General features: G+C 36.7%; 1 protein-coding gene across 1 annotated transcript in view; it reads left to right on the top strand.

Annotated features, from left to right (window-relative positions):
- Gabra1 (gamma-aminobutyric acid type A receptor subunit alpha1) overlaps positions 1–25,480 on the top strand; it is a 50,204-nt gene extending 24,724 nt beyond the window's left edge. Inside the window, exons 6-9 of the mRNA XM_076855700.2 lie at positions 8,369–8,512; positions 18,132–18,284; positions 23,194–23,396; positions 25,169–25,480. Coding sequence (XP_076711815.1) covers positions 8,369–8,512; positions 18,132–18,284; positions 23,194–23,396; positions 25,169–25,480 — 812 coding nt within the window. The remainder of the gene's footprint in view (positions 1–8,368; positions 8,513–18,131; positions 18,285–23,193; positions 23,397–25,168) is intronic.
- The last annotated feature ends 633 nt before the right edge of the window (positions 25,481–26,113 follow it).

Genomic DNA, 26,113 nt, shown 5'->3' with positions numbered 1-26,113 from the left:
CATTTCTCATTTTTCTGAGTGTGCATATTGTAGAATCACATTGGTCATACAGTCACACACATACATACAGTAATAATGTCTGTTTCATTCTACTATTTTTCTTATCCCCTGCCTTCCCCTCCTTTCACTTCCCTGTACCTAATCTAAGGTAATGTTATTTTTTTTTTTGCATTACGATTCTTAATACACATAAATACCATGCTTTTTGTATTTCTGTTTGTACATAAAGTATGTTAAACTGGGAATAACAAGGATGGTGGAATGTGATGGTCATCATTATACAAAGTACATGTATAAAGACTTGAATTGGATGTCAACATTTTCTTTACTCTTAAGAGAGTTTATTAAGAGACTTCTAATTAGTAATATCTGTTAGGGAGACACATAGGCATCAAGAAGCTTCAAAAAGCAATATGCTGGGCTGGGGATATAGCTGAGCTGGTAGAGTGCTTGCCTAGTGTGCACAAGGCCCTGGGTTCAATCCCCAGCACCACAAAAAAAAAAAAAAAAAAAAAGAGAGAAGAAAAAAGCAACCTGCTACAGAGATTTCCTATAAGTAGTAATCCCTGTTTTTGTGTTTTTTCAAGTTTCATTTTATTTTTAATTTACACATACTAATTATATATATATACATATATATATATATATATATATATATATATATATATGTATATATATATATATATATTTAGGGGGCTTACTGTGATGTCTCAGTGCACATACACATTGTGTAATAATCATTCCGGCTAATTAGGATACCTCTCACCTCATAATGCAAGTATTTATTTGCTTTTATCTATTTTAATTCTCCAAAGTTTTGCTGTAGTCAGGTGGGCTGGTAGATAACTTTCTAATACTATTTCAGGGCAACTCTCTGTCCAATAGACTATACAGTATAGATTAAGGTATTTAGTTGAAAAATTCTATTTGGGTTGAAAGGTATTCTTGAGAAAAGAAGGGGGCATGAGGCTTGTACCTCATGGATAACATATTCCTCTTAATAAGCAGAGATCATTCATGGTGTATCATTACTGGCAGTGTCTGGTCTTAAGAATAATTACAAGTGGAAAATACTACTAGGCAGCAAAAAACAATATGCAAGTTTTTCCTTACGAATGAAGACTGCCTTTATGGAGATTTCTAGAAAACAATAATTTATTCTCATAGTTCTTGAATCTTTCTGGATTGGTCGGGACATTGCATAGAATTCATGAATATGCTCATACTTTTGATGGGCCTCTAGATATATCTCCTTCATGATGACTTTCTGGGTCTCTGCTGTTTGAAGACAGTGAGGTGCATCTGAGAGGAGCCAAGAGAACAGTGGCCTGGAGACTAGGGTGCTCTGGGGTTCTCTCTGCCCTTTTGCTTTGGACTCGCACAAGCACCTGAATTGATTTCCTGCGGAGGTGTTGCGTGCAAGGACTGAGTCCACTCCTGGGACGCTGAACCAGCTCTGTGTTCTCACTAGACAGGCATCTGAGCGATTACTTTGGTGAAGATATGATTCATGAAGAAAAATAGCAGTAGTGTAGGAACCCAGCACACAAAGGGGCTCTCATAGCACTGGTCACAGAGGGACAATGTTTTCTATTTCTGAAGCTCCTTCTATGCAGAAAATTAAGGATGATCTACCTCAACAATTGTCAGCTAATCAGGCCATTGGTGATGAGTTCTTTTTTCCCCACACTTTCCTCAATTTAACGTAAATTTTACATCATGGACTAGTACGTGTTATCCTGACTGCCAGTTCCATATTTAGCAATATATATTATGGGTTACCTGTATGCCAGGAAGCATATTAAATGTCTGTGCATCTATAAACTTACTAATCTACAACAAATTATTTATACTTAGGAAGATTACCGATGGTAGTTTTCCTGAGGCTGTACTGATATACCCCTAATATATCATAGAAAATACTGATTTACTAACTATGCCCCTATTTACCTTTAGAAGTATCCTTACTGGGGCAATTAATTGCAAATTTTTTTTTACATTAGTCAGGATTTTTTTCAGCAGTAAGGATAGGTGAAGGAAAAAAGCATTTTTGTATTCATGTATGATTATGGAGGCAAATCATTATTGGTTGATTAGTGGTTATTTCAGCATGTGAACAAAGCTGATGTGTTACAGTGTCCCCAGATATTCGTCTAAAGATGGCTGCTGAAACTCTGCTTTCAAAAATAAGGGAAAGCTAAAAAAGAACTCAGTTTTGCATGAAAAATGTAAAAGCTTTTCCTGAAATCGTAACAGGCATCTACTTACATCTCAATAATCAAATGCGTGTCAGATTGCCAGTGCTATTTGCAAAGGAGATTGGAAAGAATTTTTTTTTGTTGTTTGGGCAAATAATTTTCCTGAAAAATATTGGAAGTATTTTAGAAAGAAGGAAATGGATAATGAGTAGAAAATAGTGTATCACATAGAAAAACTGATATTAAAGAAAAACATATTAGACTCCACCTCAGTGCCTTTGCACATGCTCATCTGTCTCCCTTGGTTACTCTTCCCTTGATGTTATCATGGCTGGCTTCTTCTATCTTCCCACATCTCCATATAAATGTCATTTCCTCAAGCCTTCCCTGACGACTTTATAGGAATTTAAACACAGCCCCATCAGTATTCTTGATCCCAACACAAGTTTATTTATCACAGCATGAATTATTTGTTTTATTTATTGGTTAATACTTTTTTATGTTTTTTTTTATTGGTTATTAAAACATTACAAAATTCTTGACACATCATATTTCATACATTCGATTCAATTGAGTTATGAACTCCCATTTTTACCCCAAATACAGATTGCAGAATCACATCTGTTACACATCCACATTTTTACATAATACCATAATAGTAACTATTGTATTCTGCTACCTTTCCTATCCTCTACTATCCCCACTCCCCTCCCCTCCCATCTTCTCTCTCTACCCCATCTGTTGTAATTTAATTCTATCACTTGTTTTTTTTTTCCTTTCCCCTCACAACCTCTTATATGTAATTTTGTATAACAATGAGGGTCTCCTTCCATTTCCATGCAATTTCCCTTTTCTCTCCCTTTACCTCCCACCTCATGTCCCTGTTTAATGTTAATCTTTTCCTCCTGCTCTTCCTCCCTGCTCTGTTCTTAGTTGCTCTCATTATATCAAAGAAGACATTTGGCATTTGTTTTTTAGGGATTGGCTAGCTTCACTTAGCATAATCTGCTCTAATGCCATCCATTTCCCTGCAAATTCCATGATTTTGTCATTTTTTAGTGCTGCATAATACTCCCTTGTGTATAAATGCCACATTTTTTTTATCCATTCATCTATTGAAGGGCATCTGGGTTTGTTCCACAGTCTAGCTATTGTGAATTGTGCTGCTATGAACATTGAGGTGGCAGTATCCCTGTAGTACGCTTTTTTAAGGTCTTCTGGGAATAGTCCGAGAAGGGCATTAGCTGGGTCAAATGGTGGTTCCATTCCCAGCTTTCCCAGGAATCTCCATACTGCTTTCCAAATTGGCTGCACCAATTTGCAATCCCACCGGCAATGTACGAGTGTACCCTTTTCCCCACATCCTTTCCAACACTTGTTGTTGTTTGACTTCATAATGGCTGCCAATCTTACTGGAGTGAGATGGTATCTTAGGGTGGTTTTGATTTGCATTTCTCTGACTGCTAGAGATGGTGAGCATTTTTTCATGTACTTGTTGATTGATTGTATGTCCTCCTCTGAGAAGTGTCTGTTCAGGTCTTTGGCCCATTTGTTGATTGGGTTATTTGTTATCTTATTGTTTAATTTTTTGAGTTCTTTGTATACTCTGGATATTAGGGCTCTGTCTGAAGTGTGAGGGGTAAAGATTTGTTCCCAGGATGTAGGCTCCCTATTTACCTCTCTTATTGTTTCTCTTGCTGAGAAAAAACTTTTTAGTTCGAGTAAGTCCCATTTGTTGATTCTAGTTATTAACTCTTGTGCTATGGGTGTCCTATTAAGGAATTTGGAGCCCGACCCCACAATATGTAGATCGGAGCCAACTTTTTCTTCTATCAGGCTGGAAACTTCATGAGGTTATATATATTACTCAGCATTTCCTAGTGCAGAGGTTAATAAAATGAAGCTAGTGTTAGTATTACACTAACCAGACTTCAAATGCTCCTTCAATGTTTGAACTTCAGAAAAGAGGGTGTAAGATCTGTGGAGAACTAAACTGAAACAGAGATGGATGTTGAAAGAGGCTCAGGCTGTCTTGCTCAGTGGGACAGCCCACCATGACTAGTTTTTATTGCCTGGCCTTGGCATGATAGGCAGGAGGAGGTCTGTTCCTTGTCTGATCATTTCTTCCTGGGGCTCATTAGTACATTTCAAAGGTGAAGAAAAGGAGGAAAAGGTAAGTGAAAAAAATTCTTTGACCCAATATTTGGCGTGAATGTCTCACTCAAATGTCAGAGAAGAGGTTAAGCAAGACAAGTTTCCAGAGATTTAGTTGAGTTCTAGACAATGAATGTTTATGACACTTCTAGAATAACTTTGTCCTTATGTTAATAAGAATTACACTTGGAAAACCAGATGTTTTTCTTCCTGCTCTCCATAAGATTCCAATTGTCAGTTGCTGAACAATGCTTCTGGCTGGTTGGGGATGAAGACCTCTTTGTAAGGCCAGTTAACCCACAGACAGTGCATGGGTTACAGCTTAACTGTCTTATGAGGAAGATACAAAATAATTCTTTGATTCTAAAAGAAGACATTCAGGTTTTGAATTCTGACACTAAGATCCAAGCAGGTACTAGATCTAGTAAGAAGACCTTCATAAATGAATTTTTCTTAACTGACTGTCAATCTCAGGGCCTTACCAACAAGGAGAGGAGAATGCACAGAAATTTAAATGAATTCTCCAAAGTGCATAACTTTGGGCATTATACAGCTCAACTGCTTCGTGCTAATGGAAACACAGAGATCATAAACATGAAATCATTTATCAGTTGCTTTTCTGATACTAAGTCTATGTTCCTGGTGTTGAGCCCCATGAAGTTCTTTCATAATCCCAACCAAAATCTTCCTGCCTTTAAAAAAGAAAAAAATAAAACTTTTAGGGGGTTGTATGATTTATTTGATAGCATAGCCTAAAAGTTTTGATCAAATAGTTGAAAATCCTTTTTTAATCCTTTTTTTCTTAATGCTGAAGTTTCAAATCAAGTAAGCTTTCATCTTTTCAGATACTGGAATTTGAGGAAACAAATGGGACCTATCATCTGTTCTTAGGCCTTATGTATGTTTGTCTTCTGTATCTTAAATATTGTCTTTCATCATGAGAGTTTACTCTTTAGTTTGGGAGATTTCTGTGGGGAGATGTGAATAATGAGTTATCTGCATCTTTAGATTGATGGCATGTTGGTAGCAGATGCATATTTTTACCCCCAATGTGGTTTCTAATAAATTGCAGGAAAAGAGTTGTTAAAAATTATATGAAAGGAAAATCAGTCACAGTGGTGCACCCCTGTAATCCCAGCAACTTTGGAGGATGAAGCAGGAGGATTACAATTTCCAGAACAGCCTCAGCAATTTAGCAAGACCCTAAGTAACTTAGTGAGACACTGTCTCAATAAATAAATAAATAAATAAATAAAGGAAAAGAATGTGGTGGAGGGCTGGAGAGGTGGCTCAGTAATAAAGCACCGCTGGGTTTAATCCCCAGTAACAATAATAATAATAAGGAGAAGAAATGAAAAGCCAATGGGTGACAGTTTTCTCTCCACAACTATGCCAGCATCCAAGTGACAACACATGACAAACCTCTATTGCTAATAGGAGTGTCATATAGTAGCAAGGGGTTTAGTTTTTTGCGAAGTGACTTTAGATCTAGAACTGCATGATCACCAACTATCCTTTCTTGGCTTATGAAATATATATATACAGCTTTTGCCTAAAAAATTCTTTAAAACAGCAGTGGAGTAGAATGAATCACATCCTAAGTTGTTAGTTCAGTTTTCTCAATAAATACGATATATGCTTACAAAAGTCATTTAATGTTCTGTGCCTCGATTTACCATCTACATAGTGTGATGAAATTATACGGCCTTCAGGGTCTTTCTGAGTCGAGTATTCAATCATTCCAAGCCGCCATCATCTGAGAATGGCTTTTTAGGTAAGAGAACAAGATGACAGAAACATATCTTACTAAATGTAGCTTCCTACGAATTGTGTGAAATATGTTCCATCTCAAACTAGTGTGCCCTGCCCTCTTCTAAGAGATTTAAAACATGATAGACATACATTCTTCCTACTGTCTACAACACCAATGTATATTAGTGAGGACAATCACAGTCCCAATTAAAAAGTATGAAAGTAAATAAGGACAGATTCCAAAATATTCATCTGTCACTCTAATCTTTCTCATGAACAGCTAAATTAATTTCCTTTAAACTTCTAGAAAAAAAAATTGTTTTAAGAGATACGTGATTGCAAATTGATCCAGAAATGATGACAGGACACTCATGGGAAACCAGGGGACATTGATTCCATTTTCTGAGTCAGTCGACTCAGAGGAACATGGTCATTTTAAGAAGCTTTCTTTCATACAGTAAGGCTCAAGGTGTGCATCATCCTGAAGCAACTTCATTTTCAAAAGTCATCCATAATTTTACATTGCATAATGTTTGAGGCTGGGAACACCCATGTTTGGGTGTAAGTCACAGGCCTGGTCACCCAGGGAGGGTTGGGGCAAGAAGGGCTGCATCACGATTTTTTTTTTTTTTTTTTTTTTTTTTGGTGTATGTGCATGTGTGCGTGTGTGTGTGTGTGTGTATGCCCTAAGCATCTTTGCCTTTGGGGACCATTCCTCCAAAACAAAATTAAAATTTTATTTTACGATTATACTAGTATACAGGTGAATATAAAATTATATTTTACAACTATGTTAGTTAAAGATGAATGTAAGCCAGGTGAGGTTATATTTATTTTATTATCTTTAATCTAAAAAATATTAAAACATTTTATGGCCTTTTGAAACTATTTCAGGGCCTGGGAACTGTGCCCACTGTGTCTAATGGAGAAGATGGCCCTTGGCCAATGAGTCCAGTTTATACATTAAGGCCAACTTTTGCTACCGTGCTCTCCCAGCAAATTCCCTGGACACAGCCGACTGTCTCTAATGGGATTTTCCTTAAATGTTTAACATCACCCTGCATCTGAACAGCGGGGACTATATACTCTCATGTCAGCCTATAGGAAGTTGTGTTCTGCGGAAGTTGTGTTCATTTTTCCAGAAGAGCTGTGGAATTTCTTCTTCTCTTTTTCTCTTAACCTATGCACTCTCTTCCTCCAACCTGCAGTGGATTAAAGATTTATGACCAAGCCACTTGCCTAGGAGATGGCTAGGTTAAAAGTGACATGGCGTATGAAAGGGATTAGGAAGGAAAGCTCTATAATGTAACTCATTATCATCATTTGCATCCTCTTCAAAATGATGGTAAATATCCATAAGAAGCATAATTGATAAAAGGGAGTAATATCAAACTTCCTTTGCAAATAGCTGTGTAGCAAAATTTATAATGTTACTTTTCATATTTATCATAAACTTTCCCTAGCTTAGCATAATATGAAACCAAGCTACTGACTCTGATCTTATTTTATCTCTCATGCCCTTCATTGTAGTCATATTTGTCAAGCTTTTACCTTCAATAGAAGAACAATATCATTGGCGTGCATTGGGTGACATTGGGTGACCTCCTCCCCATGACCTCACTTAAGTCATTTTTCCATTTCTATCAGATACTAATATAAACGCCACCTCCTCAGAGACTCTCTGAGTCCTTTACCTGCCTTAAAATAGTCCCCTCCCCCCCACATCACTCTCCATCCCTTTATCCAGTTGTGTATTTTGTTTTAATTTTTATTTTTGTAGTTGTAGATGGACACAATGCCTTTATTTTATTTATCATTATGTTGTGCTAAGGATCGAACCCAGTACCTCACACATGCTAGGCAAGTGCTCTGTCACTGAGCTGCAGCACTAGCCCTTGTGTATGGTTTTATTGCACTTAACATGGTTGGAATTTTATGTTTATTTGCTCATCTGCTTTTGTCCCCACCGTTAAAGTGCACATCCCCTAAGATTGGCAACCTTGCTCATTACGTTCATTACTGTCCCCAGCACGGTACTTTGCTCTTTGTAGATTCTTAACAAGAATTTGCTGGAAGAGTGACCGAATGACTGAAAGAATCAGAAAAATGTGTTTTGGTGTTCCCAAACTAAGAAATGTGGGTTTTTTTTTCTGTGCTAGCCTTTCCTCTGAAGCTGTGAGAGGAGATATGAAGCTGGTGAAACATTAACTAACAAGAAAATCAAAGGGGTAAATGCGTGGATAATTTTACATCCTTTCTTTCAGATGCTTATACTAGAGCAGAAGTTGTGTATGAGTGGACCAGAGAGCCAGCACGCTCCGTGGTTGTAGCAGAAGATGGGTCACGCTTAAACCAGTATGATCTTCTTGGACAAACAGTAGACTCTGGAATTGTCCAGTCCAGCACAGGTAAGCACCATTTGCTTACTCCAGGTATGAGGAAGGGGTGGAAAAATATACTGTGGGGATGTGAGAACTCAATGAGTCCTCCAGAAGATCACACAAAACTCCGGGTGAGCTGAGCTGATATTAAACTCTGTAGACCTGTGATGTAAGACCTGTCATTGGATGACAGTTGGCTTCTTGCTGTGTTTGCAAAATAAGGAGCTGGTTCTGGGTGATCAGTGTAGCATAGCAGGTAAATACGTGAACTCTTAGAGATGAATGTCTGGGTTAATTCCTTGGTTGTAGTTAGCCTCCATGTTTTTGGAAGAAGAAATTAAACCCTTGAAGATTACTTGCCATAGGAAAAAAACTTTCCATAAATATTGGCTATTAATATCATCCAGGCTCCATTTCTTGCTATGAATAAATGATTCTCAGTGAAGTTTTGACAATGATTGTTACACATGGGACATCAAAAAGCCAATTTGAGCGGGGTGTGGTGGCACATGCCTGTAATCCCAGCGGCTTGGGAGACTGAGGCAGGAGGGAGGGGTAGCAAGTTCTAAGCCAGTCTCAGCAATAGTAAGGCACTAAGCAACTCAGTAAGACCCTGTCTTTAAATGAAATACAAAATAAGGCTGGGGATGTGGCTCAGTGTTTGAGTGCCCTGGAGTTTAATCCTCAGTACTGATAAATGAATAAATAAATAAAACAATTCATTCTATAAATCTATTTGTGGATTTAGCCAAAGATCTTCCACAGCTAAAGTCAATGGAGCTGTAGTCACGGTACAGATCCTCCATGTTGGAACTGAAAGTAGGTGGGGTACCCTCCTTTGGAGTGTTGTAAGTGATTCACTAATGATGTTCTTGGAACTAGCTTAGATACTATTAGAAAGCCATATCTGAGTTCTTAAAGCATTTCAAACACTAAGGGTTAATTATGTGAATAACTATTTTTTACTATCTGAAAATATGATCTTCAAGCCAGAATAGCTCTAAGTAAAAGATGGAATTTTAAAATTAAGAAAACTTACACCCACAAAGCTCAATATTTTAAAATGTGTAATTACTGAAATATTTAATATGAACCAACAATTATTTTTATGAATGTCTTGTATAATTTACATTTGTATATTCATTTTGATTTGAGATTACTAAAGAAAGATTATTTTGTACAATTTTTTTTAATACAATTTTTATCAGAAAAAAAAGTTTTTGTTAGATTTCAGACTTTATCTTGGGACTCTCATAATTCCAACACCTTCAAATAATAGGTTGATATATCTTACTGTGTTTGTTGGTGAGTTCTGCTTAATTGGATCTGTCTTTTGTTTCTTTAAAAGCTTCCATAGCTACCTTAGAATCTTACATATTTATGCTGCTTGTTGAAAAATATATGGGCAAGAATGTTCCTCAGCTTGGCTTTTATTAGAAATGGAATGGTAGAAAGTCCTGGGTTGAGCTGTAAGATGGAGACTCAAGTCCTGGTCCTATTGTTTAGAAGTCTTGTTACTTTTGACAAGTCATCTATCCAATCAGAAACTGTATTCTCATTGAAGGAATAGGAAAATCATAGCTTTGCATTAAAGATGAGATAGTATAAAATACTACAGAATATTACATGATAGGTGATCAAAATGGCATGTAGTAGCTGTAACTCTCATCCTGAACATATCCCAAACATGGAAAGTGCTGAAGATTTTTCTCTTTCAAAACATTCTGTATTGAAAAAGATACTAAAAAAAGTCAGTGTTTACTTCTTAAACATCTAACACTCTTATAATCTGGATGTTATGACAGGCGCTAGAGAGTCAATGACAGACAAGGCACAGGTCTGGCTCTCATGGAATCCAAAGTCTAAGAGCACATGAACACATACACCATAATTATCCAAATGGATGGTAAGCACTGTGATTAACATTTCTGTGAGGGCAGAGACAATGTCTGTCCTCTGTACCTCTATTATTTTCTGTAATAGCTGAGACATAGGAGGCACTGAATAAATATTTTGAATTAATAAAAAAATAGATAAATGAAGATAGACTAGAATATTTAAGGAAGGATTGCTTCAGAAGTTGACTTTTCATTTTGCTAGTCTACATCTGGTGAGAGACAAATAATCACAGTTCTAAGCCAAGGGCATTTCAAATAATAGATGCAGACATTTTGTGGTACAAAAAGGCCACCTTTATTATTAAAATGGAAGTTGGAGTATGTCAGGAAAAGCTTTCAAATTTAAAAGTATGTATGCAACAGTGTGCAAGCCTGGACAATGGCTCAGAGGAGCAAGGTCTTCACTCTGCTTCTAGCCCTAGCAACCTTCAGCGTGTCACTGTAACCCACTTTAGGCCCCAGTTACCACGTGTGCAGAATTAGTTGGCTTCGCTTGACAGATTCCAAAAGCTCCCTCATAATTATTTCTTTCTTTATTCTTTTTTTAATTTTTTTTTCAATGCTGGGGATTGAACCGAAGGCCTTGTGCATGCTAGGCAAGCTCTCTACCATTGAGCCACATCCTAATCCATCCCAAGTTCATTTCCTAAGAATTCAAACGAACTGCATTCCGGTTACTCAAAAAAAAAAAAAAAAAAAAGAAAAAAAAAAGAAAAGAAAAGAAAGAAAGAAAATTGGGTCTATCAGAAGTGGTCACTCTGTGATGGGACAGCTAGTTTGCCTGTATGAAACAGGAACTTTCCCCTGTTATTCCCTTAGGAGTATTGGGGAAGAGGGAGAATAACGAGAAAATTCTCAAGGATAGAAGCTCAGTTTGATGCATGTGTTCAACTCCAATTAGGACATTGAATTCAGCTCATCAATAATCCACCCTAGTAGATTTAAAGGGAAAGAAACAAAGATGGCGGTGTAAGGTCTTTAGTGCTCTATGTCACATCTCTTCACGTAGCCCTGAAAACACCAAGATAACTGGCATTGAGTGAAATACTCCTTCCCTTTTTTTTTTTTTTACCAGAAGACTAGAAAATGATGATAAGAGCTAGCCTCCCAATGAGAATGGGTAGATAAGGGACATCTTTGTCTTCCTTGGAGTTCTCCTTGAGGGATGATCAGTTCAGATCACCTCTGACAAGGTTAGAGGGTGTCCAGCTCACCTGCCACCAGCACACATTTGAACACGTAAGCACACAATCCCAGGTCAAAATATCTCTAGTCATTTTTGTGGACACCAAAGGGGACATGATGGGAATTCTAACACTATATATATTTATTTATTTCAGTGCAAACACATTAGAGATGCAATTCCTTTCTTGGAGTCTGCCATCAAATTAGGGAAAGAAAATTCATTAGTGTCTCACTTTGAAGGATACTTATTCACCTGGTGAAGCAAAATCATTATACGCACATAGAAAGGATAAATTATCAGGGCTTTCAAATCCAATATAGTTCTCTATTACTCATTCATTTATCCTCTTATTCCTTCAATCAGGGTTGTGTGTGTGTGTGTGTGTGTGTGTGTTTTATTGCTTCCAACTTGAGATTGATCCTGGATAGGAGAGATGAAAGACACACAGCCCTTACCCTCAAGAAGCTCCTGGTTGAGAGATATAAGTAGCTAACATTATAGCCAGTATTCTCATCTTTGATCCTCATGAAATCCTAGGGGTTTTGCAGTATTGTTATCCTGGTTTTGTAGATGGGAATTTGAGGCACAGCAGGGTTTAATTAGTTTTCCAAGATCACACAGCTGGGAGGAGGAGGATCTGCGGTTTGGATCTGAGCTGTCTGGCCACAGAGTGTGCTTTTCAATTACAAAGCACAAGAGTAAGAGGCAACACAGACATGTGATACGGAGAAGCACAGTTAGGGAGGTGAATTCCGGAATTATGTAACAAGGGCTATATTGTGGGCTTGAGCACTAATGAATTGTTCCTTTTGGCAAATATTCTCGTATCTTTATTCATCTTTACTCATAGTTGGTATATGCTTTATGAACTGCTGTGAATTTGAAATGAGAAAATGCATGTCAACCACGAGGAACAGGGTCTGCTGTGTAAAAACCAGGCAGAAAATAGCAGATGTTACTATTTGTGGTCATGGCAGAGCTAGTACAAGAGTTAAGTGGTGAAGAAATGGAGAAGGAGGTCTTTTCTGCTTGAAGTATTGGGGAAGAAAGTTTGGACCTAGATTCTAGGCAAGACCCCTTCTCCTAACATCTCATCACATGACATTTCCTAAGCAAAGTTTTAAGGGGAGTTCATACAAAAATGACAACAGTGATTCAAGTGCATGAGATATAACTTACACATAAAAATAAAAAAAAAATGACTGGCCATTAGTCATAAGAAAGATACTGGTGTAAAGAAAACAATGAGAATGCAATGACATAAAAGGTTTTTAAAACACATAATGATGACTGGAAGCTCTCTGTATTCACCAAAGGAAATTTGTTTAAAGGAAATCACGATTTGTTTGGCAATAAGTTGTTTCTCTTGAATGACGATCATTTATTTATCTTCAGAATAAAATGGCTAAGAAGAATTGTGGGGCCCTTTTTCTGAGCTACAGAGGCTCCTCTGAATGAGTTGATTTAAGGATGACCTTGCAATGTCAAAACAATGAGGACTGCAACTGTCTTTGATCATGAAGTGACAGTGGTGGTCAGCACTCACCACAGGCACCTCAAGGGCTACCATTTATAAAGCTTCATACATGATCTCCAGGGAAATAATTATAAACTTACAGAGATCTAGAGGAAAAAAAGACTGTGGTCATCATCTGGTCAGTCACTTTAGAATTCAAGCATGAAAAATGGCTCAGAAAGGTGAAGTGACCCAGCACTGTAGACCTATCTCCTTATTTCTCTTTCTCCTTATTTCTATTTCAGTACCCTTTGAAGCAGTTATTAAAATACCCCCAGCCACCTGTCCGTAATATTATGATACATCATTTCTTCTTAAAGAATTGTGTTTGTAGAAAAGATTGGATTTTAAAAACTTAGAAGGCACATGAGAGCTGTGGAAGAAATCAGTGCTCAAGAAAATTTTATTCACTAACTGGACATTTGATTTCTCAAGCTAGAGAGAACATATACAGCTGCCTTTTCCAAATTCACATTGTTCATTTGTGTAGGACTTAGGATTTTTATTTTTTTCTATATCTATTATTTGTTTTTAGCCTTAAAGCATGGCAGGATAGCTAACTACTATCTCATGAATTGGACATGTCAAGAAACTGAAGCCAAGTAAAGATAAGCAAGGTAGTTATCTTTTAGTAACTAACATTGGCAGAAGCAAAGATTAGAAGTCAGCTCTACACAAGCCCTTAATAGCAATTTGCAAAATTATATCCCATTATTTTTCTTCCATTTTCCTTAATTTTATATTGTAATATATCAGAAATATTGTCACATCTAATTTACAAGCTTCCCTCAGGGATAGATGTTGTGCAAAGATATTTGAATTGCAATTCTTCTAGACTGTTGAATTAGAGGAAAAGAAATTGACATGCTTAGCACATAAGCCCTTATTGTCTAGACTCTTTCAATCTAATATAGGAGAGTGGGGCTTTCTGTTGTTGTCTTGTTTTCCTTTCATATTTAAATGATTACGACTTGATTCTGATGTTGCTGTCCTTTCCTTCCCTTATCCAAAAGTTTTGTGCCAATAAATAAGCTTCTTAGTTTTCATTTAGTTTAGAAAGAAGGTTTCAAAATACTGAAAGCCCTTCTATTCTTTCTCCAATCTGTTAGGGAATGAAGGTTGTTTATAAAATAAATATGATGTCAAATAATGGCTCTTTAGATCTCAAAAAATCATATTCTTTTCACAATCTTCACAAAAATGCCAGCTTCCAATAAGAAAAGATAATGGAGTAGATGTAGACACTCTTCTTACTGACATTATAGGGAAGATGGAATTTATTTTTTCTTTGAGCTGATGACATTTTACAGGCCACAAGTGAGTAAATGGTTAGGAATAATAATGTGTACCCTGAGATGGTGAATTATAACATGGATTTGTCCACCCAAGACTACATGTTAGATGAAAACTCTGGGGAAATTGGTTCTCTGAATTTTTTTTCCTCAAACTTGGATCACTTACTTGTCCTTCAAATGACCTTACAGGCATCACCAGAAATATTTAAGAAAAAATATAAAAGGCAATTATTAGTTAATGCTTTGTTTTCCTTTCAAGACTGTGTAGGGATGGAGAGCCCTTAAGCTACCTTTTCACCACTGATAGGAACCAGATACTGACAATCTGTGAGGTCATGGTGTATCCCATGGAGGAGCCCTGTGCACAATTAGCTTTCAGTTTGGTTGGAGGAATACACATAAAAATAACTAAAATACAAAGTCTGAGATCTTATTATAAATATAAACAGGAGCTATAAATAAAGCACTTAAGAAGTGCTTGGTTAATGGCCAGTCTGTCCATTAATAACAGTGATGAAATAAATAAATAAATGCACTGGTGACTTGCATCTGTAAACAATGAATGCATCTCTTCTGCCAGTAGCTCCACTGATTCTGATTGATAGTTCCTTCAATTCTGATTGGGAGGGGGTGAAGAAAATGAAGAAAGGATCTGAAACTTATTTTAGCATGCTTTGCAGTGTCATCCTAATTAGATCTCTTAGTTTTCATTCTGCTCTATCACAGTTTCCACTATTTTGTAGATCAGAAAATAGAGGCTTGCATGAGTTTCCCAAGGCTACATAGCAAGAAAATAGCAGATCTGTATTTTAAACTCAAGTCCATAGCCTTCCAAGCTAATATACTTTATTTGTCAGAACATGTCTTCCTATTTTCACTCACGACCTGGTGTTTGTGTTTGGCCCAAACCACAGATGAACAAATTATTCCACCATAGAAGATGTGAAGTAGAGTCTTGTAGACCAAGATACTGAAATGTGTGTCAAGACAAATCCCTGTAATATGTGTTAGAGGTATGCAGTGGAGAGGTTTGAATTTGGGTTAGGCATTTGTTCCTTAGTGTGAAAACATAGATAGGGAAAGGGAAAATCATCCTTTGCTACTGGAAACTAGTGATGAGAAGACAGATACGTGGCTAAACATTGTGCAATATATAAAACACAAGTCTCCTACAACAGTTATCTAGTACAAAATTCCAAGAGTGCTGAGGTTAGGAATCTTTGATGTGAATAGTGGGCATGTTAGTTGTCTTCCATTACTCTGATAAAATATTTGAGATAAAGAATGTAAAAGTAAGAAAGATATTGGCCCATAGTTTCAGTCCATAGTCAGCTGGCTGCATTGCTTTTGGGCTTGTGGTGACGTAGAACATCATGGCATGGAGGCTGTGATGGAGCAAAGCTGCTCAGTCCAAAGAACTGGAAGCCTCAGTATAGGTCAAACCAATAATGCTGGAAATGGGGTAAGTCCATATCTGAAGTATGAAGAAGGTAGAGTCTGAAATTGAAGGAGTAATAGCAGCAGCAAAAGTGGACCCCTGCAGGAGAGTTACTATGCATACCTGCTGTTCCATCTAGGGCCCAGCCTATTGGATGGTCCCACCTACATTCAAGATAAGTTCTCTGCTCAATTTGCTGACTCATATTCCAATGGTATCTGGAAACATCCTCAATGACACATGCAGACACGTACTTTACCAACTTTCTAGGTGTCTCTCAGTCCACTAGAGACGACAACTAGGATCAACCATCACAATGAGAATACATTAAGATATTTTGGGTGGGAAAAATGAGATTACATGATCACATATAAATAATTACAGGAAAGTTTAGGGAAACTTATAGTAAATATGCAACTTGAGGCACATATGGTAGTTACTAGATTATTATAATAAATTTACAAAGATAATAAGGGCAGTGACAATGACATATTCAGGGTCAGATTACAAGATACCACACAGGTAACACTGAAATTGTGTGACCAACAGGTTCCTTTCTTCCTCTTTTTCCAAAGCACATTCTGTTATTTAAGATTGACTCCTGGTTTTCAGCCTGAGGCAATAGACAGAGATGTGCTGTTCATTGTTTTTGGGAAAAGTTAGCTAATATGAATTTTAAATATAGTTGATGATGCCAATGAGAAGTCAATATCTGTGAGACAGCTACTGTCTAGCCTTGACTTGGGAGTACAGAAAATTCGAGACTAGTCCTGTTTAGATTTGGGGATATACCTCTTTACTTTGAAAGCCTGTTCACCAGGATGTAGATTTGTCAGCTGTCTGTACACTTACCTATAGGTAGCAGTAGGAGCAGGGGTGAGATGGAAAATACATTATCAGAGTCAAGGAAACCCAGGATGAAATGACACCTCGTTTACTTCAGAAACCTCCACATTTGCTTTGAAGAGATAAGAAAAAAAAAGTCTGATAAATATGAACAACTCAATAAGAAATTTCTGATTGAAACTATCGATGAGTTAGCAAAAGAAATTGAGAACCAGAGATAAAAGGAAAGCAGGAATCAAGAGTGTACTATAGTGACAACAGGGACATCACTGATTACAGCTGTGATGAAGGAAGTCAGCAGCTGGAAGATGAGGAAGAGGCTTTAGTCTTGTAGATTAAAGTTCCTGAGCAGTTGCCCTCCCATTATAGGGGCTGAGATCAGATGCCCATGAACTGAGATGAAGATGCTAACTCAAGAAGGGAGAAGTTTGGAGGGGAAAGAAGGAGAAAGGTGGGGACGTGTTCTAAATAGAGTGATGCTTTCTTATCCAGAGCACATCTATTTCTCTCCTGCCCACCCACAGAGAGCTAAGCATATCTTCTGGGTGAATCAGGCTAAAATCTTCCAAGATTTGTAACTGAAAAAATACCACATAAAGGAAAATAAAAGCCTCTTGCAATTTGGGTTGTGTCTACTGCTTAGGTTCTCTAAATGAAGCCAGGATTTGGAGGATAGAAAGACCCTGGAATGTACCTACCTTGGCTACCATCTCCCAGTTCAGCTTAGGAAGCAGGGCAAGCTCAAAAGCTGGTATAGGGCTGGGGTGTAGCTCAGTGGTAGTGGGAGAGCTCCTGTCCAGCAAGTGGATCCCCAGAACTGGGGGGAAAAAACAGATTATAAGTCTAGATTTCCCTGAGAATTCAAAGAGTGGTTTGTAAATGTAGTAGGACTGAAACAACTGAATTTTTCTAAAGTTTCCCAGGTGATTCCAGGATATAGATTATGAAAAACTATGAAATTCTACCCTGCTCCTCATTTTGCAGTTCAGGCGGACTAAATTATTTACCTAAGATCCAAAGAAGTGTTGGAGGTAGAATTCAGCTGTACTGATCTGCCCACCAGAGCAGCTAAGGAGCAGCCTGAGTCTGTTTTGCAAAGGTCACCCTGAATATCTGTTCTGTTTAAAATACCCTAATGCAGGTCACAGAACCTAGTGCATTGCCTTTGTCATCAGGAAAGCCAGTGTGTGACTATATGCTCAGAGTTTGTCCCTTAAATATATGACACAGCAGTGTTAGTAGGTAAGGATACCCATGAGAACTCTGGAGCCTCCATCTCATCCAGATGTGTTTGTGTGTGTTTAAAATGTCTATTTTCTCTCTTGGAAGCTTTTCTCTCCAGGGACTGAATGTCACGTGGAGAAAGGATGTATCTGAGCTCCAGGCCTTTGCTGCTAATAGGAAACCTCAGAATAGGTTCTTTTCAAGGTCAAATTGCTCAACCTCACTGTCTGTTTTACCCTCCAGGAGAATATGTTGTTATGACTACTCACTTCCACTTGAAGAGAAAGATTGGTTATTTTGTTATTCAAACATACCTGCCATGCATAATGACGGTCATTCTGTCACAAGTCTCCTTCTGGCTCAACCGAGAGTCTGTACCAGCAAGAACTGTCTTTGGTAAGTGTCAGTCAAGACATGCATTTCAAGGTTTGGAGGGCAAGTTATGCCATGTCTGTGACCTTGCAAGGAAAAAAAAAAAGATCGCTATGTGTTCAAATCTAAAGTTATACAATGGAAAGGTTCACGGAAATGCCATCCCTAAGGTAGTGTGGCTAAAAAATAACATTGTTAAATAGCAAACTGTTTTAGTGCTTGTGAATGGATGGGATTCATGAACATTTGATTTGATAGTTTCACATAGCATGCAGAAAAAACATCATACTCGATGAAACACATGTACACAGAAAACAGTATTTAGAATGCATAGCATGTATCCATGCAGTTGTTGGGGAACCTTAGGAAACATCAACAGAACTTCTTCCTTATGTATATAAAAACAGGATTGCCTAAAGTCGGGAGAACTCATTGATGACCATGTCACTAATGACCTTTACCTAATGTGTGCATGCCTGAAGAGTTATAAATTTAATTTTTTAAATTGAAAACCTTTATTAGATTCAATATTCCCAGTTAAGGGTAATCTAGAGAAGAACTATTTAAATTATTTTCTTTTTTCTAAGGGAAAAACTGATCTAATGAAGCATTTTAGAGCTTGCATTTCATAAAAAGGGTAGTCCCTGACAATTAGCCTGTTATCTTATTGAACCCTAAAAGCATCCTGTATACCACCAAGATCACTATTATACAAACACGAGAAACAAGAACACAAGATTAAGTGACCTATCCAAAGTCAGAAACTATTAGGTGAAGGAGTGAGAAGTCAGGTGTGGGCCCTTGGCTCTGGGTCCTGGGCCCTTAATGATGATGCAATATTGTCACCTGTGCGATACCTTGCTGTAATGACAAGGTTGTGTGGTCAGCATCGTTCATTTAGAAATAACAAGCACATACTCACTAGGGAATTATACAGATATCCAGGCTCACTCCACAAATGCCATCTAGGTACCTGCTGTGTTTAAAACCCAGTGCTACAAAATAAATAGACTTCAGAAGTTTATGATCTAAAGAGAGGATTATCCATGTGCACAAAATCCTATGTATCAACCTTCCATAATGTATAAGGAGCAAAAAGTCAGTTATCTGAGGAAAGAAAAAAAAAAAAAAAACAACTCTTGTCACATGGGACAGAAAAGAGACTTTCCTTCTTAACTTCCAGGTGGGAAACCACCAAATCCATGCTCTGGTTCTCCAACAGTAGCCTAAGTGCACAGATAAATTAAGATGCAGAATGATTTCTAGAGACAAAGAACAGATCATTTCAGATTAATTTTTCTTTATAACCATTTGTCAATATTGTCAATGATTGAAGCTACTGAAGACTGACCTCTTGGGAAGATGTTTGCCTCTATTGGTATATACCATTTGAGTCTTTTATTCACCAGGAAATAAAAAACAAATTGGATCACACAACTTATTTATTTTATGTGCTTTGCTTTTTTCTATTTTTGAAGACATAGCCCAGCAATATAGTGAAAATATATATATATATATATATATATATATATATATATATATATATATATATATATTCTTTATTTATTTCTCTCTTTTTTTTTTTTAATGCTGGCCTTTCCCACTCTCACTGCAACAAATACTGCCCCTTCTATTTGGAAATTCTCCAAAGCATTTCAGAATGTCTATAAGTCATAAACATTGTTCTTAACATTTTCAACAATCTTACATTTCAATTGACTGGTGCCCTTTTGGTGAACATAAGTACATATCTATAAACTCAGCGGTGACAAGTATTTCTGGGTATCAAGTTATAAGTTTCTAATGTTTAAGTTCAATGAAATCATAAGTACAATATCTCTAGACCATTTAGAATGAGTGTTTCTTTTCTTTTTCCCTCCCTCCCTCCCTCCCTCCTCCCTCCCTCCTTTCTTTCTTTCTTTCTTTCTTTCTTTCTTTCTTTCTTTCTTTCTTTCTTTCTTCCTTCCTTCCTTCCTTCCTTTCTTTCTTTCTTTCTTTCTTTCTTTCTTTCTTTCTTTCTTTCTTTCTTTCTTTCTTTCATTGTAGTTGGACAAAAGATCCTTATTTTATTTATTTATTTTTGTGTGGTGCTGAGGATTGAACCCAGAACCTTGCACATGCTAGGCAAGCACTGTACCTCTGAGCCACAACCCCAGCCCCTCTATTCTTTTTTTTTTTTTCTATTCTTTTTAATCGGAACTCAGTATGTTGTTCTGATTTCTGTAGATCCCAGAGTGAATCAATGGTTTTTCAAGAAATACCAAAAGAAAAAAAAAAAAAAAACCTTAAAAACTGTTGTATTTTTTTTTAGCAGTTTATTAAAAGGAATCCAGAATTCAACAAAGTTGAAGTCTATTTTATGTCATAAAAGATCATACTTTTGGCTTCATGTGCTCACTTTTAATTGGAGGCAATGTTGTCATATAAATTTTCTGCCAAAAAGATCCAAGTTATAGGTTCAGTCTCACCTCCTACCAGCACTATGATGTTGACCAAATTGCTTCATTGTTCTGAGCTTTCACAGTCTCTGAAGGGAAAGGACAAGAAAGTAAAGTAGTGTTACTTAAAGATTTAAATGATGCCAGGCAAACACCTGTGGTGCCAGCACTTTGAAGGCGGAGGCAGCAAGAATGCTTGAATGCAGGGATTTGACGTCAACCTGGGCAGCAGAGCAAGAGCCCTTCTCATAAAAAGTAGCAACAATAATAAAATTAAAATAAATAATTAAATGAGAAAAACAAACTATATAATTGTCAGGCTTAAATCTTGGAATATAAAAGCTGTAAAGTACATTTTTGTTCCTTTCTTTTTCTCTATAGAAGGAATTGCAATACCACAAACATACCCATCCCTCTCTTGATGCTGTTCATGAATGATCTTGATTTATGGATACATTTGGTGACATATCCATTATCAAATTAGTTCTGAACACAGCCTACATAAAGCAAAATTAAAAAAATAACTTTACTTGAGATTTATTAAAATATAAACATTAGTTTTTCCCTTAGTAAGTATCAGACTAATTACTGAACACTTTATTACATTATCTTATTTCTTATCCACACCACACTATCCCTCTGCATTAGACTTAATAAAATCAATTAGCAAAGGAAAAAAAAAATAAAAACTCAGAAGCTCAAGATTGTTAGACGCTTTTCCCAAGGTCATTCAGCAATTATAGAATTGAGCTTAGAAACTGGATTGTTGTGTTCCCCAAATATACTGACTTTTAATTACCTTGTTATTTGTTCTAGTTAATATCAATATGTAAATTTGGGGGCAGTTCCCCAGCCAATATTTCTTAAACTGTTTGTCAGTTACATAAAATTGATATTTCCCCCAGTTTTTCTGAAATCCCTCCAGAGCTAAAAAGGGATCTATTTCTTAGAACCCTAACCATGTATCTAAAATAAAATGTAATAAAAATCTCATTGTTTCTTCTTAATAATTTAACTTCCTAATGTAGTGGAATCCACCTTGAAAACCAAGAAAAACCAAAAGAATACTGATCAACTTAAAGCAACCTAAAACATTAGCCACCTAGCAGCTCTATGATCCTACTAATTTTCTATAATGAATCAAAAGAAGGAATCACAAATTTATATTTTAGACACATGGATGACAATACTTTCCATAGCAATGAGTAATAGAAAATACTTAAAATTATTTTGAATATTGCATTTAATTCTCACAAAAATCTAAAAATCTTGTGAGTGACTGGACAGAAATTTCCGTTGGAGAAATTCAGTGGTGGTGTAGACAATAAAGAGAATGAAGAACAAATCATCCATTTTGCACATGTGGAGACTGAGGTCCCTCTCAATGTCTACAAACCTACGATCTACAAACCTACTAAGTACTAAGATTGAGGCTAGTCATTAGAAAAAGTCTGGCCATTTCCAATGACATGGATTATGACTAGGTTATTTTGAATTGTTTTTAACATTTTCAAATGCCTTGAAAGGGACATTATAGTATCGTACTTGTACCTTATATCAAATATGGTGCATTACATATAGTAGGCTGACATTAACAGCATTGATTTGTTGAATGAACATTAAAGGATATCATCTTTCACATGCCAGTGCATCTGATTATCTAAACAGACTGAAAAGAACTGGCTTGAAAATGCTTTGACCTTAAAAATGGGTCATTTTAATCACGTGGTTTAAAGTTGCAGAGTAGGAAAGATTAGGCAGCATTAGCAAAAAGAAAAAATAAAAAGTCTTAGATATTTGAATTAGATAAACACGTTTAAAATTTAGTTTTGCTACCTTTTAGCTGTCTGACCATAAGAAAGGAATGAAACTTTTATTCTGTGTATAAAGGGAACATTATATATGTATAAGATTTTATACATATAAACTTATGTAACTTGCTATATATGCATACATTGGTTCCAAGACTTTCTTCAAATGAGTCAATTTTAGAATCAGAACAAAACATTGTAAGAGAAGATTTATTAATGTGGCAAATCTTTATCTAAAATTATTTAATTATCTATCAATTACCAAGATGTCATTGGCTTTCCAGTTTCTACACTTGGGACACAGAATATTAAACAAAACTGAAGAACTCATTTTTTTAATGAATACAAGGCATTGAAGATCTATCATTTATATTTCAAGTGTTGAGTACAGTGAAAAATGTTATTTCCTATACTACCTAAGAAACTGTATAAGGTGCCCATTTAGAGCAGTTCATGATCCCGTTAATAAGCTCCCTGACAGACTGTCCCCCTTAGCACTGCTATACCATAAACAACCCCCTACAATGGGGTTAAATTAGTATTCCCTCATCCCAAACCAAACTAGGATGAAAGAAAATCCATGTTTGGTCCTTGATATTATTGATTCCCTTTGCACAAATAGATTGATTTCTGGGCATGCAATTTTGTAGTATGAACCCACACACTTAATTTCTTTTCTTATAGGAGTAACAACTGTGCTGACCATGACAACTTTGAGTATCAGCGCCAGGAATTCCCTCCCTAAGGTGGCTTACGCAACAGCTATGGATTGGTTCATTGCCGTGTGCTATGCCTTTGTGTTCTCAGCTCTGATAGAGTTTGCCACAGTAAACTATTTCACCAAGAGAGGTTATGCATGGGATGGCAAAAGTGTGGTTCCAGAGAAGGTAAAGACTTTGTAGTTCACTGTTATGCCTTTTTCAACCTTTAGGTTGGAATACTTGGGCCCAGGGAATTTGATGAAGCATGCAGAGGTGGGTAGTGAGGATTCTTTTCTTTTTTTGTTGTGTGTGTTAATGACAAAGTGAAGAGATAATTTTAATGTTTAAAGGAGAGGTTGTTTGGGTGAGTAGGAGTGTAGGTAGAGTGAAGGAGAGGTAAGAGAGATAGGAAGGTAAACATTTCTACTTGAATATGCTCATCTCTGATCTCTGAGATTTGAGAACACTTTTAACCAGTCTGACATAAGAAGCAAATGAACTTACCTAAATACCTTCTGCATCAAGTCTACTATAATTTTTATAATGTGAAAATCATTGTCTTTTTGGTTGTTTTCCAAGCCTGATCACTTTGATCATAAATTCTTTGCTGTAATGATTTAATTTAATTGCGTTTGCAATATGAACTATCCCCAGTTTTCAATGAAGTCAAAGACAGGCATATTTTCTCTTTATAAATGTTTACATAATTCAGTGCAAACCAAAGAACAGAAAACACACTCTCAGAATTGTATTGTCCTACAGATACATAGTGTAAGCCAAAAAATGTAAGCCACATATGTGATTTAAGATTTTCTAATAGTCTCAATTTAAGAGTATAAACAAACAAGGGAACTTTATTATTGAATTTAATAATATACTTCATTAAATAAAATACATTAGCTTTATAACATGTAATCCATACGAAACATTATTAAGGAAACCCATTTCATTGTATTGTGTTCATGCTTAGTCTTCAAAATCCTTTGTATATTTTGTATTTACAATATGTCTCAAGTCAGACTAGTTCAAGTAGCACACATGGTTAAGTGGTAACTGTGTTGGACTGCATAGTTCTAAACCATGATCACTTTTTAGGACTGTCTCTATGAAAGAAAACGGGGAAGTGCTCTAGATGTCAATCATTGCACAGATGACACTATTGAGCAGAGATAATTGAACAGGCATTGAATTCAAGATACCCTAAATGACCCTGCTCGCTTTATTTATTTATTTTTTTATCCATTTATCTATTTATTTACATTTATGGAGATGGAACCCAAGGTCTCATGCGTGATGGGCATGTAGACTGCAACTGAGCTGCCTTTCCAGCTCATCTCTGTTGTATTATTTGCTCACTTGAAACATGAAGTTTTCTTAATTCAGATAATAATTGGTTCAGTAATAACAGCAAATTACTTGCTCACAATGCTAGATTTTGTCCTGGAAGCAGCCCTGTGATATTTCTCTAGTGTGACCTGGGCTTGCTCACATGATTGCAGTCAGCTAGAAGCTCCATTCAGGCTAGAAGATCTATGAGGGTCTCTCTCAGAGGCTGATGCCTGATCCTGCTTATCAGCTGGACCTGTCACTGCACATGTGTTCTAGTCATTCAGGCGTCTTCTCTGAGGTTCTTCACTTGGCAGTGGCAATTTGCAGAAATTCAAGGCTGACACTTACGAGCCTTTTGAGTTTAGGATCCTTAGGGTGCATAGGAATCAATTGTTATAGTCACTAGCCCATTGTATATTCAATGAGCAATGAAATAGATTCCACCTCTTGATAAAAGAAGGTATAAAATATTATCTACGGTTTTAATTTATCCCAAAGACCGTCATTCGTTATATTCCTAAAATTTTAAATAAAACTTAGCTTTGGGTCCCCAACCAAGGTCCACTTTGCTGAACAGCTGACACTTCTGCTTCTCATGGTTTACTAAACCAAATTCTTCCTTTCTACAGCCAAAGAAGGTGAAAGATCCTCTCATTAAGAAAAACAACACTTACGCTCCAACAGCAACAAGCTACACCCCTAACTTGGCCAGGGGTGACCCCGGCTTAGCCACCATTGCCAAAAGTGCAACCATAGAACCCAAAGAAGTCAAGCCGGAAACGAAACCACCGGAGCCCAAGAAAACCTTTAACAGTGTCAGCAAAATTGACCGCCTGTCAAGAATAGCCTTCCCGCTGCTATTTGGAATCTTTAACTTAGTCTATTGGGCTACATATCTCAACAGAGAGCCTCAGCTAAAAGCCCCCACACCACATCAATAGGTTCTCATAGTTGTGTTCTGTCGTTCAGTCCCCTGAACTGGGAATGGCTTTCTGTTCTTAATGCAGCGATTCCCATCTGCTTTATTGCCTCTGTCTTAAAAGAATTTGAAGGTTTCCTTATTTCCATAATTCACATAAGAACAAGAGACCCCTGTGTGGCAGTCCAGAGCAGAGCAGAATATGCAGCTTGGAGACAGGATTCTGAGAGAAGACGCAGGAGAGCAAAACCATATCAGAAGGAGACAGACGTGAGAGGAAAGGAAGGGGAAGAAGGTCCCATGATAGGAGGAAAAGTTGAAGACAAAGAGAGCTTACCTATAATCCCTAGATCATTTGTAGATATATATTTCCAAATATTATTAAAAAAACTACTGTATATGTCAAAAATATTTTTGTGTGAAGGTGTTTAAAAGAATAAAATATAAATGTTTAATGAAGAAAAAATTTAAAAATCTATGTATTTATTGCACAAATTATGGTGTGCTTATGTTTTTGTTTGTATTTTAAGCTGATGTATAAGCTTTAACATTTTTGTTTCCAAAGCTAAAAAAAAAAAAAAAGAAAGAAAAAAAAGCCCGTTTTTTTCTCCTTTTAAAAAACCTCTAATGCATTATTTTGCTGTTAAAATGCTAT

This window comes from Callospermophilus lateralis, chromosome 5, assembly GCF_048772815.1.
Source record: "Callospermophilus lateralis isolate mCalLat2 chromosome 5, mCalLat2.hap1, whole genome shotgun sequence".
In the NCBI taxonomy this organism is placed as follows: Eukaryota; Metazoa; Chordata; class Mammalia; order Rodentia; family Sciuridae; genus Callospermophilus; species Callospermophilus lateralis.
This window is presented reverse-complemented; position numbering and strand designations above follow the sequence as displayed.